This window comes from Rhinichthys klamathensis, unplaced genomic scaffold, assembly GCF_029890125.1.
Source record: "Rhinichthys klamathensis goyatoka isolate OS25496 unplaced genomic scaffold, OSU_Roscu_1.1 h1tg000746l_1, whole genome shotgun sequence".
Lineage (NCBI taxonomy): Eukaryota > Metazoa > Chordata > Actinopteri > Cypriniformes > Leuciscidae > Rhinichthys > Rhinichthys klamathensis.
Window position 1 is genome coordinate 276,802 of NW_026607155.1, and position 13,538 is coordinate 290,339.

At 35.6% G+C, this 13,538-nt stretch overlaps 1 protein-coding gene across 1 annotated transcript; it reads left to right on the forward strand.

The window, feature by feature from the left end:
* The first annotated feature begins 995 nt into the window (after positions 1 to 995).
* On the forward strand, positions 996 to 12,231 carry cd302 (CD302 molecule). Its single transcript, XM_056242707.1, has 6 exons — positions 996 to 1,129; positions 2,523 to 2,648; positions 2,750 to 2,860; positions 8,384 to 8,566; positions 11,020 to 11,043; positions 11,200 to 12,231. Exons 1-6 carry the CDS (start codon positions 1,036 to 1,038, stop codon positions 11,400 to 11,402), a joined length of 741 nt encoding a protein of 246 aa, XP_056098682.1. The 5' UTR covers positions 996 to 1,035; the 3' UTR covers positions 11,403 to 12,231.
* Positions 12,232 to 13,538: the final 1,307 nt, after the last annotated feature.

Here is a 13,538-nt window from a genome sequence, read left to right on the forward strand (position 1 = left end):
ATTTTTCTTTGCTTTTAATGTTCTGAGAACAGGTTTTTAAAGACATACTCGACCTAATAAGGTTCACAAAGTTGCCTATCCCCAAAATACTGTGTGTTTCTTTAAAAATGTGAAGAAGAACATCTCAGCACGATGAGCTGGCAATGATCACAGTCACACATTTATTTTATTAATGTTATTATTATTATTCCACAGACGTCTGGGGAGTGAGAAAGTGTTTCGTTTCTTTAAACAACCGTAACTCTGTTTATTTTTGCACGATGTGTCTCAGACTTTGATATATAATATTCATAATATTTCTATGTGTGCCGGCTTAAAATGACAGTTTATTTAATAAAGTTTCCTTTAAAATCTTATACGTAGGCCTATTCCTAAACCGTGTAAGTTAGTGTTTTAATGCCAATACTGAGGTGCGTTATAACATGAATAAATGTATCTATTTTTTACATGAATGAATGTAATAATTTATGGTATAATTAATGATCTTATTTCATTTTTAAACATTTAATTCAAAATGGTAAACATCTGGAAAAACATTTTCATATGCATGTCCTTTCGATTAAGAAGATTGAACATTTCTGATGTATTTATTATTTTATTTTTATGTAACAACGCCACTTTAAAAATGAACTTAAAAGCAAACAAACAATAAAGGCATTTCATCTCTGTGTTCAGTCAGACAGGTGTTTTATCCGAGTGTAATGATGGTGTGAGTTCACTGTTGTAGCCTATATATATTCCTGTGGGATTTGATGGCTCGAGGCTCTTTAGTCTAGTTAACAGTGCCAAAATAACATCTAAAAGGTCATCGGTCATCTCTCTGTGCTTTAATATACAGTAATACAACTTAATAATGCACAAAGTCTCAGATTAGCTACATAGCAATACCATTAAAAAACTAGAAACAATGCATTTAACCCTTAACAAACCGAGTTAAATTATTGTTGTGTGTGTGTGTGTGTGTGTGTGTGTGTGAGTGACGCGTTCAGCGTTCAGGCTCAAGCTCTGCCATGATATCTGCACTGTGTTGAAAACATGGAGTCCAGTTTTCGTCATTTTACAGTGTTTTGCAGCGTTCTTCTTGTTCTCACGTGTCGTTTCGCGCGAGGAGAGGACACGACTGGTGGTGGTGAGTAGTTTGCGTTAGCGAGTGTTTGTTACGCGTATAACGCTGAGCTCGTTACTGTATTGTTTGTTTTAATGGCGATGCGAACAACAAGAGTGAACTTTATCAGAGTTCATCTGAGATCTCCAGTGTTCTCGTCACGAGAAACAGTTACATTGTTTCTTTTGAGTTACATTTGAAAGTTCTGAAATGGAACGTCAAACTTCTCTTCGTGTCAGTAGCTCTGCATCACAATGTCACGAGCTTTGACTTCTATCTTAGCAAGACTGGGAAAAAAATAGTCAGGCTCTAAAAATGAAAGGGGAAGCTCCACATAAACGTTGTTTTGTTAGTTATACCATAAAAATTATCGATACTGTAAAACTATAATGATTTGGCGCGTGAATTCCTAAATGAGCTTTCTGAAGTTTTCTGTCACGTTGTTTCAGTTTTTGGTGACTGTGACAGAACTTTCTGGAAATATGCAGATTGATTTCGATTTTCCTGAAATTATTATTTTCATGCATGTAATTGAAATGCCTATAGTGTTTACTTATACTTTTCATCAGCAAGGAATTGTTGTGCAACCTCTAAATATTTTTTTATAGTAATAATTCACCCAAAATGCAAATCCTGTCATCATGTACTCATATACTTATGTAAACCCATATGCTACCATACAACATTGGCACTGTACTGTATTTAAGTCTTCTGGAGTCATTATCAAAACATCATTGGTTCTTGCACTGTAAAAATAATACAATTATTTTTGTTTTGTTTCCATTTCAAATATACATCAAACATGCTTAAATCAAGATTACATTTAGGCCTACTGGAGAAAATTAATTAGATATTAAGTGTTGCTTAGTTTAGTTTATGCTTAAAACAAGAAAATATATTTGCCAATGGAGTAAGAATTTGAAAACGTACAAATTCATTCAAAAGGGGGGAAAAAAGTTTTGTATATTTTTCGTTTTCAGCAAAAACTCACTTAGTTTTGATAATTTTTTCAGAGAATAAAACTTAATAACTTAAGGCATTGTGCATTTCAAGTAAATGTATCTTGATTTAAGAATGTTTAGATATTTGTACTGGAAAACAAGACAAAAATACTGAGGAAGAGCATATTTTGCATGTCATTTGTCTGTTGCTATTTTTGATTTGTGAACTTCAACAGCTATATTTCTTGTTCCATAATATTTTAAATACATTCATAGGTCATGTGAACTACTGCTAAGATACTTTTGTGAGGTTTTTATGTCCTTTTTGAGTTTGACAGATGTCACTATGAAATGTTCAAGTTCAAAATGTCTCAAGTGTTCCATGAAAACAAACGTAAAACGAAACGTTTTTGTTACCTTGCAACCTGGTTAGGACTTGTTGAACTGTTAACCCCAAAATCGCCTTGTCTGTACAGACTGCCCCGCAGATGGACGAACATGGTTGCCGTTCGGCCTCAACTGCTATCATTTCATCCATGGAGATGAGGACGTAGCCAAGAGCTACACTTTTGGAGATGCAAAAGACAAGTGTGGAAGATATGGTAATTGCTTTTTTGCATTTTGCAAAATATAAACATCTAAACTTGTGTATTGGTTTTTATACACTATATGTTAGAGTTTAACCTTCCCATTACGTTGTTAGATCTCTTGACAGTAAAAAGTGCCGAGGAGAATGACTTCATCGTTAACTACAGCCCTTTTGTATGGAAAGGCAAAATGAACGTTTGGCTGGGAATGTACTATGACAGCGACGGTAAGTTTAATTTTCATCCAGAAACACGCCTGCGTCTCAAAACCTAGTGATATAAGTCTTCAAACATCAGAATGATCTATATTTGCTTTCCTAGTGCCATATCTTATTGTAAATGTTTCATCTGTGCGTGTTATTCTAGACAAAAAAAATGTTTTTCATCAAAATGTAGTAATCTGCTCCACTTCTGAAACAAATTGTATTGTCGGCTGACATCACGAATCCCTTTTACTTTTAAACCCCTCCCTTCAAACCATCAGCCTTCATTCTAGACAGTGACACTAGGACTGGGCGATAAAATGATAGAGACAATTATTGCGATGTAATTTTCCTCTATAAAATAATAACAAAAGTTCTAAAAGTGTTTGATATAATGTCTATGCACTATTTACGCGACCAACAACGCCGTGAGAAGCGTTTGAGTTCTCCCATTCAAACCACAAATCAAATGCCTTGTGATTTAAACTAACGCCAGATGAAACGGTGCTGACGTTCTCAACAACACTAATGCGGAAAACTGGAGAAACATTGAGCGACAATGATACTGTTAGAAGGCTTTTCAATCCACGAATCACATACATTTACCATGGATTCACTCTAGTAACGCAAACTGTAACCATGGTATTGTGGCCAGCGCCGGCGCTCCCACCACGCGCATCACACGCTGTGCGTAGGGCACCAAGTGCTGAGGGGGCACCAAAAATAGCCTAATGAAAAACCAATCATCAAACTTCTTGTTATAATCAGATTCAGCGCGTTCTTCCTCTTCAATCCGCAGCGGCGCCGAGCAGAGACAGCACGTCAGAAACAGAGGACAGTGTGTGTGTGTGTGTGTGTGTGTGTGTGTTCATCTGAGCCTCATTGGTCTGTCATTGCTCGTCAATGTCAGAATATTTGAGATGACCAATCAAATCAAAGTAGGCGGGCTTTATGTTCACAGACGCTGATCGCGAATTTTAACAGTGCAACTCGACGCTTCAGTGTACGGTCAAGTGCGAGATAAGATGTAAGTAGCTAAACTTAACTTTATTTGACAGTTTTTTTTAGGTCATAAATGTTAAACGAATGACAAAAAATAATTAGGCAAACTAATATAGTTTTGTCGAATTTCGCCATTTTGAACTGAAAATAGGCCTATGTAACATGTAGCCTAGTGTAATAGTTTCGGCTACTGTCATTGTGAGGGGACAAGAAACATGAACAAAGCCGTTTTCATCATGTTAGGCACAGGATTTATAATGAATGTGTACATATTGAGAATAAAATACAAAGGAATAAAGGAAATAAAATAAAATCATAAAGGAATTATGCTTAGGGCACCAAAATGGCTAGCAGCGGCACTGATTGTGGCAGAAATGTGAGTTATTCATATCGAATTTTTTATTATATTATTAATGTAGAAATTAAGGCCCGGTTTCACAGACAGGGTTTAGATTAAGCCAGGATTAGGCCTTAGTTCAATGAAGACATTTAACTTAGTAGTTTTTATAAACGTGCCTTAGTAAAAACATTACTGATGTGCATCTTGACACAAAACAATGGCACTTTTATATTTTAAGATATGCGTAAGTTGCTTACCGTTAAAACAGTCCAAACCTGCATTTTAGTCTGGGACTAGACTAAGCCTTGTCTGTGAAACCAGGGGTAAATGTATTAAAAGGATAATGGAGTATAATTAATTAAGCTATAGCCATTTTTGTGCATTTGTATTACACTAAATGGCTACTGTTTTTCATAATAAATACCATAGAAACAGTATAGTAACCTTTTACCGTGGTAGTGCGGTGCAGTGCGTGGTTTTACCTGTGGTAAACGATCCAAATACTATATAAAACTTTACCCTTTAAAAAGGAGGTTGTTACAATTTTAACAGATGTTACTATTTTTGTTAATGAACATACATTTACATCCGTACTTTCACTCAGGAGCAAAAATCTGCCTTAAAAAAAAAAGAAATAAAATTTGATATTTATCTTGATAATTATCGATATCGACTGATATGAGCATTTTTATCTTGATAATTTTTGGGCGATATCGCTCAACCCTACAAGTAAAGGCACATTCACACCAAGAACGATAAATATGTAATGATAAGATAACTATATCAGTGTCAACATCAGCGGATGATATCGTTCTGTTTTTTATAAGCTTACACTGCAGTTTTGTCGCCTGTCACTTTAAATGAATGAGTTTTTCTTTCAGGAAGATTGATTCTAATTGGCTGTCAATGTTTTAATCATTTATCAGGTGGAAAAAAAATTTCTGAAAGTGATTCCAATGATATCGTTTCTCTGTGCCGTTATAGTTGTGGTGTATTCTTTAATATTTTGAAGAATATTTTTTTAGAACTTTATCAAAATCGTTATAGTTATTGTCCTTGATGTGAACGGGCCTTAAAGGGGTGGTATAATGCCCTTTTCACAAATGTAAAATAAATCTCTGATGTCCCCAGAGTGTGTATGTGAAGTTTTAGCTCAAAATACCCCTAGATATTTTTAAATAGCATGTTAAAATTGTAACTTTTTGAGGGTGAGCAAAAACGCACCGTTTTTGTGTCTGTCCCTTTAAATGCAAATGAGCTGCTGCTCCCTTTCAAGAAGAGGGCGGAGCTACAACAGGTGTCCTTTTACCTCACACACACATGCACTGAAAATTTCAAAAACTTTTAGCTTTTATGTGCAAACCGGAGTCAGACGATGATGGAGAGACTCAAGAAGTGACAACATGCAACAGGACATTTCTGAATGGCTAGTTCATGAATTTATGTAGCGGATGTGTAGTTATCTTCTAATCATTGATTAGCATATTCTGTCATGATAATCTATAAATCGCGTTCCCGGGGGCGGGGTTTATGTAAATTTTAAGTTTCTTGATGTCACTAACCCGGGAGGAATGTCGTGTAGTCCCGTCCGTTTGTTGTAGTCCTTAAAAAAAAATGATTTATTTAAAAGCAAATATCTCCCTTTGCTTTGAACTTTGAGCATTGTAACTTTGCAGATGTTGTTTATGCTCAAACAGCAACATTACACACTAACTAAAGTTAGAAAAGTGAAATCATAATCAACCATCCCTTAAACACCCACTTTTTAAAAGCCACTCTCGCCTTACATTATTTTTTCCTCATTGAATATCCTGTTTCACTCGGAAATATGTAAGATTATGGAGGTAATCGAATACAATTTCACGTTCATTTTAACGGATTGATTTCACCAGAAGTAAAATTTCTAATATGTGAAATTATAAATAATAATTTAAATAGTAAACAGTAGGGGGAAAAAGGATTCTCTAAAGAATTAAAGCAAATTACACATAAATATAAATGTTTGCATTTTTTTTGTACATTATTGCTTTTTATTGTGCACAATTTTGTTCTGAACTATGTAAATCACATTTAATTCTTTAGTAAATAATTTTTGCAATATGCAGGTTCTACTTAATTCTTGAGTTATACGTTCAATTTTTTTTAATAGAATTTTTTTATTTATTTATTTTTCATTAAAAACACAGTAGAATAGATGCTTAAGCATGTTATTGGACGTGGTCCAGCGTCTCTACACTGGAATGCAGCTGAACTTCACTAATCTGTTCAGACCAGCGCCTGTGGAAAAGCTCTGTTTACCAGACTGTTGCTTACACTGTGAAAGGAGTGCTTTGAAAAGCCTTACCCAGTCTGTTTAGTTATAGAGGATTATATGCCTGGTGTTGCTGACAGTGTGTATAACTTCTAAACGAGTGAATCATGAGTAGCTACTTTCTGTTTTAAACGCTTTAAGGCACCAGTTTCATGTCGTTCTGAGCACTTCTTTCTTTCATGGACGAATGTTCAAGCTGTTCTTTTGTGTTTGTTCTGACGGCTCTGCCAGGTTTGACATCACTTACACTAAAAATAATATGGGTTTGAATGGCATGAGAGTGAGTACATGATGACAAATAGCCCTTTGCTCTGTTGCTCAGTCTCTTCGTTATATTGCTAGTCCATACACAATGAACATGTAAACAAACACACATTAAGTTTTCGAGCTGTTTTCCTCTAGTGCACTTTTCACACGTGGCGTCACACAACACAAGGAAATCCTGTTATTTTAGGGGCGGATTCAAAGAATACATCATCCACACCCAGAGTCCAGATGCTTTCAAGTGAAAACTATAGAAACATATTCCAGACGCCACATGTGTGCATCAGTGTTTATGCTTCGTGATGAAAGACTTCACTTAGTTATTGAACAATGGACCCGAGGACAATGTGAACTTTGATCATCTGAATGACCCAGTGTGACTGAGATTCAGCAAGTGCTACATTATTGTTTCGTTCATCATGTATTTGCATGTACTTTTAGTGTGTCAAACCTAAACATTTTGCTTGGGGTTTTGTTGAAGATGAAAGAATTAATTGCAATTGGGTTGAAAATGATTAACGAGTTACTGTATGTCATTGTTTTCCAGCAAAAATATGTGCGTAACTTATAATTTATGTTATTTGTTTATTTATTTATTCTTTTATAATAGAGTATAGAGTTTTAAATTGAGGACCTAATCCTGTCAATCATAACTCACAACACATATATAAACAGCTGCTTGCATCACTACCAATCCATATCCACCATTATTTCTTTGATTTATTAATATCTTGATTATTAGTATAGAGTTTTAAATGAAGGTTTTGGAGGACCTAATCCTGTCAATCATAACTCACAACACATATATAAACAGCTGCTTGCATCACTACCAATCCATATCCACCTTTATTTCTTTGATTTATTAATATCTTGATTATTAGTATAGAGTTTTAAATGAAGGTTTTGGAGGACCTAATCCTGTCAATCATAACTCACAACACATATAAACAGCTGCTTGCATCACTACCAATCCATATCCACCTTTATTTTTTTGAGTTATTAATAACTTGATTATTAAAATAGAGTATAGAGTTTTAAATGGAGGACCTAATCCTGTCAATCATAACTCACAACACATATATAAACAGCTGCTTGCATCACTACCAATCCATATCCACCATTATTTCTTTGATTTATTAATATCTTGATTATTATAATAGAGTATAGAGTTTTAAATGAAGGTTTTGGAGGACCTAATCCTGTCAATCATAACTCACAACACATATATAAACAGCTGCTTGCATCACTACCAATACATATCCACCTTTATTGCTTTGATTTATTAATAACTTGATAATTATAATAGAGTATAGAGTTTTAAATGAAGGTTTTGGAGGACCTTTTCCTGTCAATCATAACTCACAACACATATATTATATGTGTTGTGAGTTCCTTATCCACCTTTATTTCTTTTATTTATTAATAACTTCATTATTATTAATCTGTGGAGGTGGGCTTTAGTGATCAAGTTAAGTCCCGACAGCAAACTTATGTTTACATTATACTAAAGGATTATATGATCTTGTGAAATAAATGTCACAGTGAAAGCTATCCTGTTATTGTCACTGAGAATGTGTGTATGAAATATGTCTGGTTACAAGCATTACTCTCTCATCGTGTGTCTCTGCAGATGATGTCTTCAAGTGGCATGACGATGACAGCGTGTTGCGCTATAATAACTGGGAGGACGGCGGCTCGGAGGACACGGATCTGTCTCTCATGGACACGTGTGTCGCTCTTCACTCCAACACCGGGAAGTGGGAAAACATCAGCTGCACGGAAGAGCCTGAGAACGGGGTAGTGTGTCAGACCAGTAAGTTCACAATTGTCAAAAGTGGTATTTTAGCAGCATTGAGATACCATTATAGTTTTTTATATATACACTCTAAAAACTGCAGGGTTTAAAAATAACCCAACCTTAACCACACCGCTGGGTCACTATTGGACAGAACACGCGCTGGGTTGGTTTGACCCAAGTGCTGGGTTTTTACCATTTAACCCATATTTCTGGGTCATTCATTTGACCCAACCAGCGGTTTATTTGTGAATGACCATCTTACAACTAATTTTACCCAGCATGAGCAACCCAAGAATGTGTTTACAGTACCCCAAACAACCCAACATTTTGACCCAGCACAATCAACCCAACAACTTGTTTACAGAAACAACCCAGCATTTTTTTGAGTGTATATATATTGAATTGTGTTTTTAGTTTTGTATATTTTAATTTTAAAATTTTAGTGATGTTGTTGTGTGTTTTTTTGTCATTTCTAATATTTTTATTTATTATTATTTTCTTTTTTTTCAGTTCTAGTTATTTTAGGACATCAAGTTAATCTAAATTAATCTTAGTTTAAACTTTAAAATGTGGAAATTCTCCTTTGGCTTCTCATAAAAACACAAGCTATACACAATATACAAAATGAAAGTTATTCTCACTAAAGAGTAGCCTGGAAAAACCCAGACAACTTCCGGCAAATTTAGATTTGCTCGGAAAGTTAGTCTGGCAAAGAGCTCATTCAAGCCCATTTCCAATCCGTCGAAATCGCGGCACCAATCAGAAACGTTGGGGCGGGCTTTACACGATGACGACAGCGCTGGGATTTTGAAGCAGATTTTGTAGCCTACATTACAAAGATGGATGCCGCCGTCGAACATCACTCGTTCCAATCAGCTATCGCGTCTGTTTTAAGCGATTTGAACGTTTCCTTTTAGTTAAAAACCGAGCAAAGAACAACACTCGGAGATGTGTCTCCGCCGCTCTGCATACGTCATCTCCTTCATCGCTCTGATTGGGTTTAGGTCTATCCGCGACGTCCGTTAGTGACGCCCCTCTGGAAATGATTCGTCTATGACGCTTTGCCAGACCATAACTCAGTTACAACTGAGAATGGTCTGGTTTTAACCAGGCTAACTAAAGAGATGCTTACACTCTAGTTTTTGGATATTTTATTTTATTTCAAGCAGAAAAAATAAATGTTATGCTTTTGGTTCGAGCTCCACAATTATTGTCTAAACCATCACAATCTCACCCACGCAAACTTATTACCGCGTCACAAACAGTTTTTAACTGTGTTATTATTCTGTGTTACAATAATTAAAACTGAAACAGAAGTACTGGGATAAAAGTTTATAGTTCGGATATAAATACTGATGTTTATCGGATGTGAATCATCTTTTGAAAGATACTTGATGCTTCAAATTAATATAACATCAGGTGGCGACGTTAAAAAATTATTTCTCATTGAATCATTCAAGAGATCCAGTAATGAAACAGACTTTATGAGCAAGTCATTGAATCGTTCATTAAAAAAAATGAATTCAAAATGAAATATCTGTAAATGATTCTGAAATTAGTTTTTTGGTTTTAGTTGGGGGAGGAGGGAGCTCTAAAATATCCAGAGAAAGCTCACTGCAGACTCAGTCAATGGGTGGATATAATTTATATATATATACACTACCGTTCAAAAGTTTGGGGTCAGTGAGAATTTTATTTTTATTTTTTGTAGGAAAGAAATCAATACTTTTATTTATCAAGGAATAATTAATTTGATCGAAAGTGACAGTAAAGACATTTATAATGTTACAAAAGTCTTTTGAACGTCCTATTCATCAAAGAATCCTAAAAAAAAAAAAAAAACTGTACAACTGACAGACCAACAACTGTTTCAACATTGATAATAATAATAAATGTTTCTTGAGCATCAAATCCTCATATTATACTGATTTGTGAAGGATCATTTGACACTGAAGACACTGACACTGGTGATGCTGAAAATTCAGCTTTGATCACAGGAATAAATTACACTTTACTATATATTCACACAGAAAACAGCTGATTTACACTGGAATAATATTTAATACTATAACTGATTTTTGTTGTATTTTTAATCAAATAAGCGCAGCCATGGTTTGCAGAAGAGAATTCTTTTAAAAGTATTTAAAATCGTACCGACCCCAAACTTTTGAACGGTAGTGTATATATATATATATATATATATATATATATATATATATACAGTACTGTGCAAAAGTCTTTCGCATGTTAGTATTTTCACCAAAAAATGGTTTTAAGACAGTAAGACAGTTATTTATATCTTTTGCTGAAGTGTGTCAGTAGGAAATATCAGTTTACATTTCTAAAGATTCCTTTTTCCATTAATTGTAATAATCTAGTGAGATTTTCATATGCACAAGGAGTCTGTCAATCAACAATGCCCATAAAAATAGTAATTTGACCCCCAATTTTTCTGATCCGTTTTTCAGAGGCAGTCTGGATAAGCCCATCCAGTAAGTATGAGGTTTCCTCATTTTTGTCCAATCAAGACACATAATGTCGAAAATTAGTAATTTCCTATAAAAAGTCAGCTTTTTTGATTAGTCTGGAGGCATTCTGACTGGAGTAAATGCTCTTGTTTTTGTGATCCTCATTGTCCTCGTCTCCAGAGACCAGTCCTCTTCTCTCAGCTCTGGTCATTATCAGTGTGGTCCTGATACTGGTTGTTTCTGCTGTGATTTGGTTCCTTCACCAAAGAAACAACCCGGATTCATCCATCCTCAACCTGATCGAGTACCACCCGCCCTTCAGATCCCCTTCCAGCGATCAGACCTGCTTGGTAGAAGCTGAAGAAATCGAGGAGATGCCTTAGAGCTCAATGCAGTGGTGAAGATGAAGATGATGATGATGTTCCCAGGTTAGAATAAGCCCGCAGGCGTTCATGGAGATCGTGAACTCTTCTCTTCACCGGTTCCTCAACTACGACAGAGCGAAACACAGGCAGTCGTAACTCAAATGATCTCTCTTTCCCGTGGGTGGATTGGAGGACTGGATGGGGAAATACTGTATGTAAGAGTTGCTGGGGTTTCATTACACAGCATCTTTCCTTTCTCTCATCTGGTTATTGACTCTTTTTGCTTTACTAATATTCCCTCTGAGCTGCATTGTGTCAATTTGGTGAGATTAGTTTCTTTATCAAGCTCGGAAAAGGGCAAAAAATGCCATGTATTCTTGTGCACTGTAATCCAGGTCAGTTTATAGATTAATGTGAGAAAGTTTAAGTGGTAATTCAGTGAAATCTTGCCTTGCTGAACTCTCAAATCAAACAGAGATCATGTGTTAAATAATGTTGTGAGTGTCAAATTTGCTTGTTTCTGTTGTGAGATTCACTAAATGGGAAGTTTTGTCTGATTTATTTTTGTCCAGTGTTCATTCTCAGTTGGAAAGGTTACAAATACATGTTTGTCACTGCTAGCACTGTATAAGCACCTCAAGTTTTTAGATATGGATACTTCCTGATTGCCAATCACAATATTTTATAAATGTTGTTTTTATTTTGGATTTGCCACTAACAGTCGTCTGTATCTTATTATGTTATGAATGATTATGAATGTATCCATACATGAACAACAAGCCATTTCTCAAAGAGAAACTAATCAACTGTTGGTCTTTCAAAGCGAATAAAGATTCATCAAACGCTTCATTTTGTTTTCTGTTTTTACTGACCTAGAATACAACCAATCAAAAACGAACTCATCCCATACACGCATGAGCTTCGATTTAATGCTTCTGTAAGCAGTTTCAGGACAACTTCAAGCACACGGCGGCTCAATGAAACCTCAGCAAACACAGACTTGCAGAATTAGCAGACAGTTTCTGAATAAAGAAGCTCCTGAACATATATAAGCAGACGCTTGTGTCCAGATGAATCTGTGTGCTGGATGTGTAGGATGAAGTAGGACAGATAATTGAGGGCAGATGAATTACCCTCTGGGCTTTTTATAGATCACTGTCATTATTCTACCCTGAAAGTGTCAGTTTCTCTCTGTATTTCCATCCACACATGTTTGGTCATGTTATGACTGGATTTATTGTACTGTATTTAAACATGTGCAGTAATTCAGTGGCACGCAATGTGAGGTTGATAATCAATAGGTTTCACAATAGGATCCTGCTAGTCATCATCGTCGTCCTGGAAGTGACATTGTTTTGGTGGGAAAATAACAAGTATTATCAATGGATTTGATGAATTCTGAGATGTTTTGTGCTGTTTGTTGTTCTGATCATTTTACAGAAAATGCAAAAAGCCACAATAACTTGGTATTAATCAGTTTAGCTTGAAATAATGTGCATTTACCATTTCTGGTTTTAGAAGAACGAACACAATAACTCTTCTCAAAACCTAAAGCTAAGCCTAAAACTTGCCTAAATAGGTAGGGATATTTTAATATATTGACTTTTTATTGACATCAAAGTGGTTTCGCTGGTGAAAATAACAGATCCTCCTAAAATATGGCTTGTACGAGTCTTTAGGGTTGTTTCCATTTATTTAGGCCTACTGTGTGTACGCGCGCATGCGTGTGTGTATAATAGTAATGCTGGCATGGCAGTGTTGGCAATAATTAATTCGACTTTCCATTAGCATAGGTAACTGATCTGCAGCTATAAATGTGCATTTATTAAGATTCATGCAAACTAGTCATTTTGGTGTGTAACCCGCAGACTTCACTGTCATTGCAGTGTTGTCATTGATGACCACTAGAGGACGCTGTTACTCGAGAAATGATCCCTGTAGACCAGAGATGGGCAGAGTTTAGCTCGCCTCTAACCCTAATCAAACACACATGGACAGGCTGATCAAGGTCTTCAGGATTGCTGGAAAGCTAAAGGTAGATGTGTTGTCAAAACAACCTTTGACATCAACAAGAAAAGATATGCGTTGGATATATTATCTCCCTCCTTTTAAAATAATATAAAATGCTATGCACGATTGTATGGTTAGTTGCAT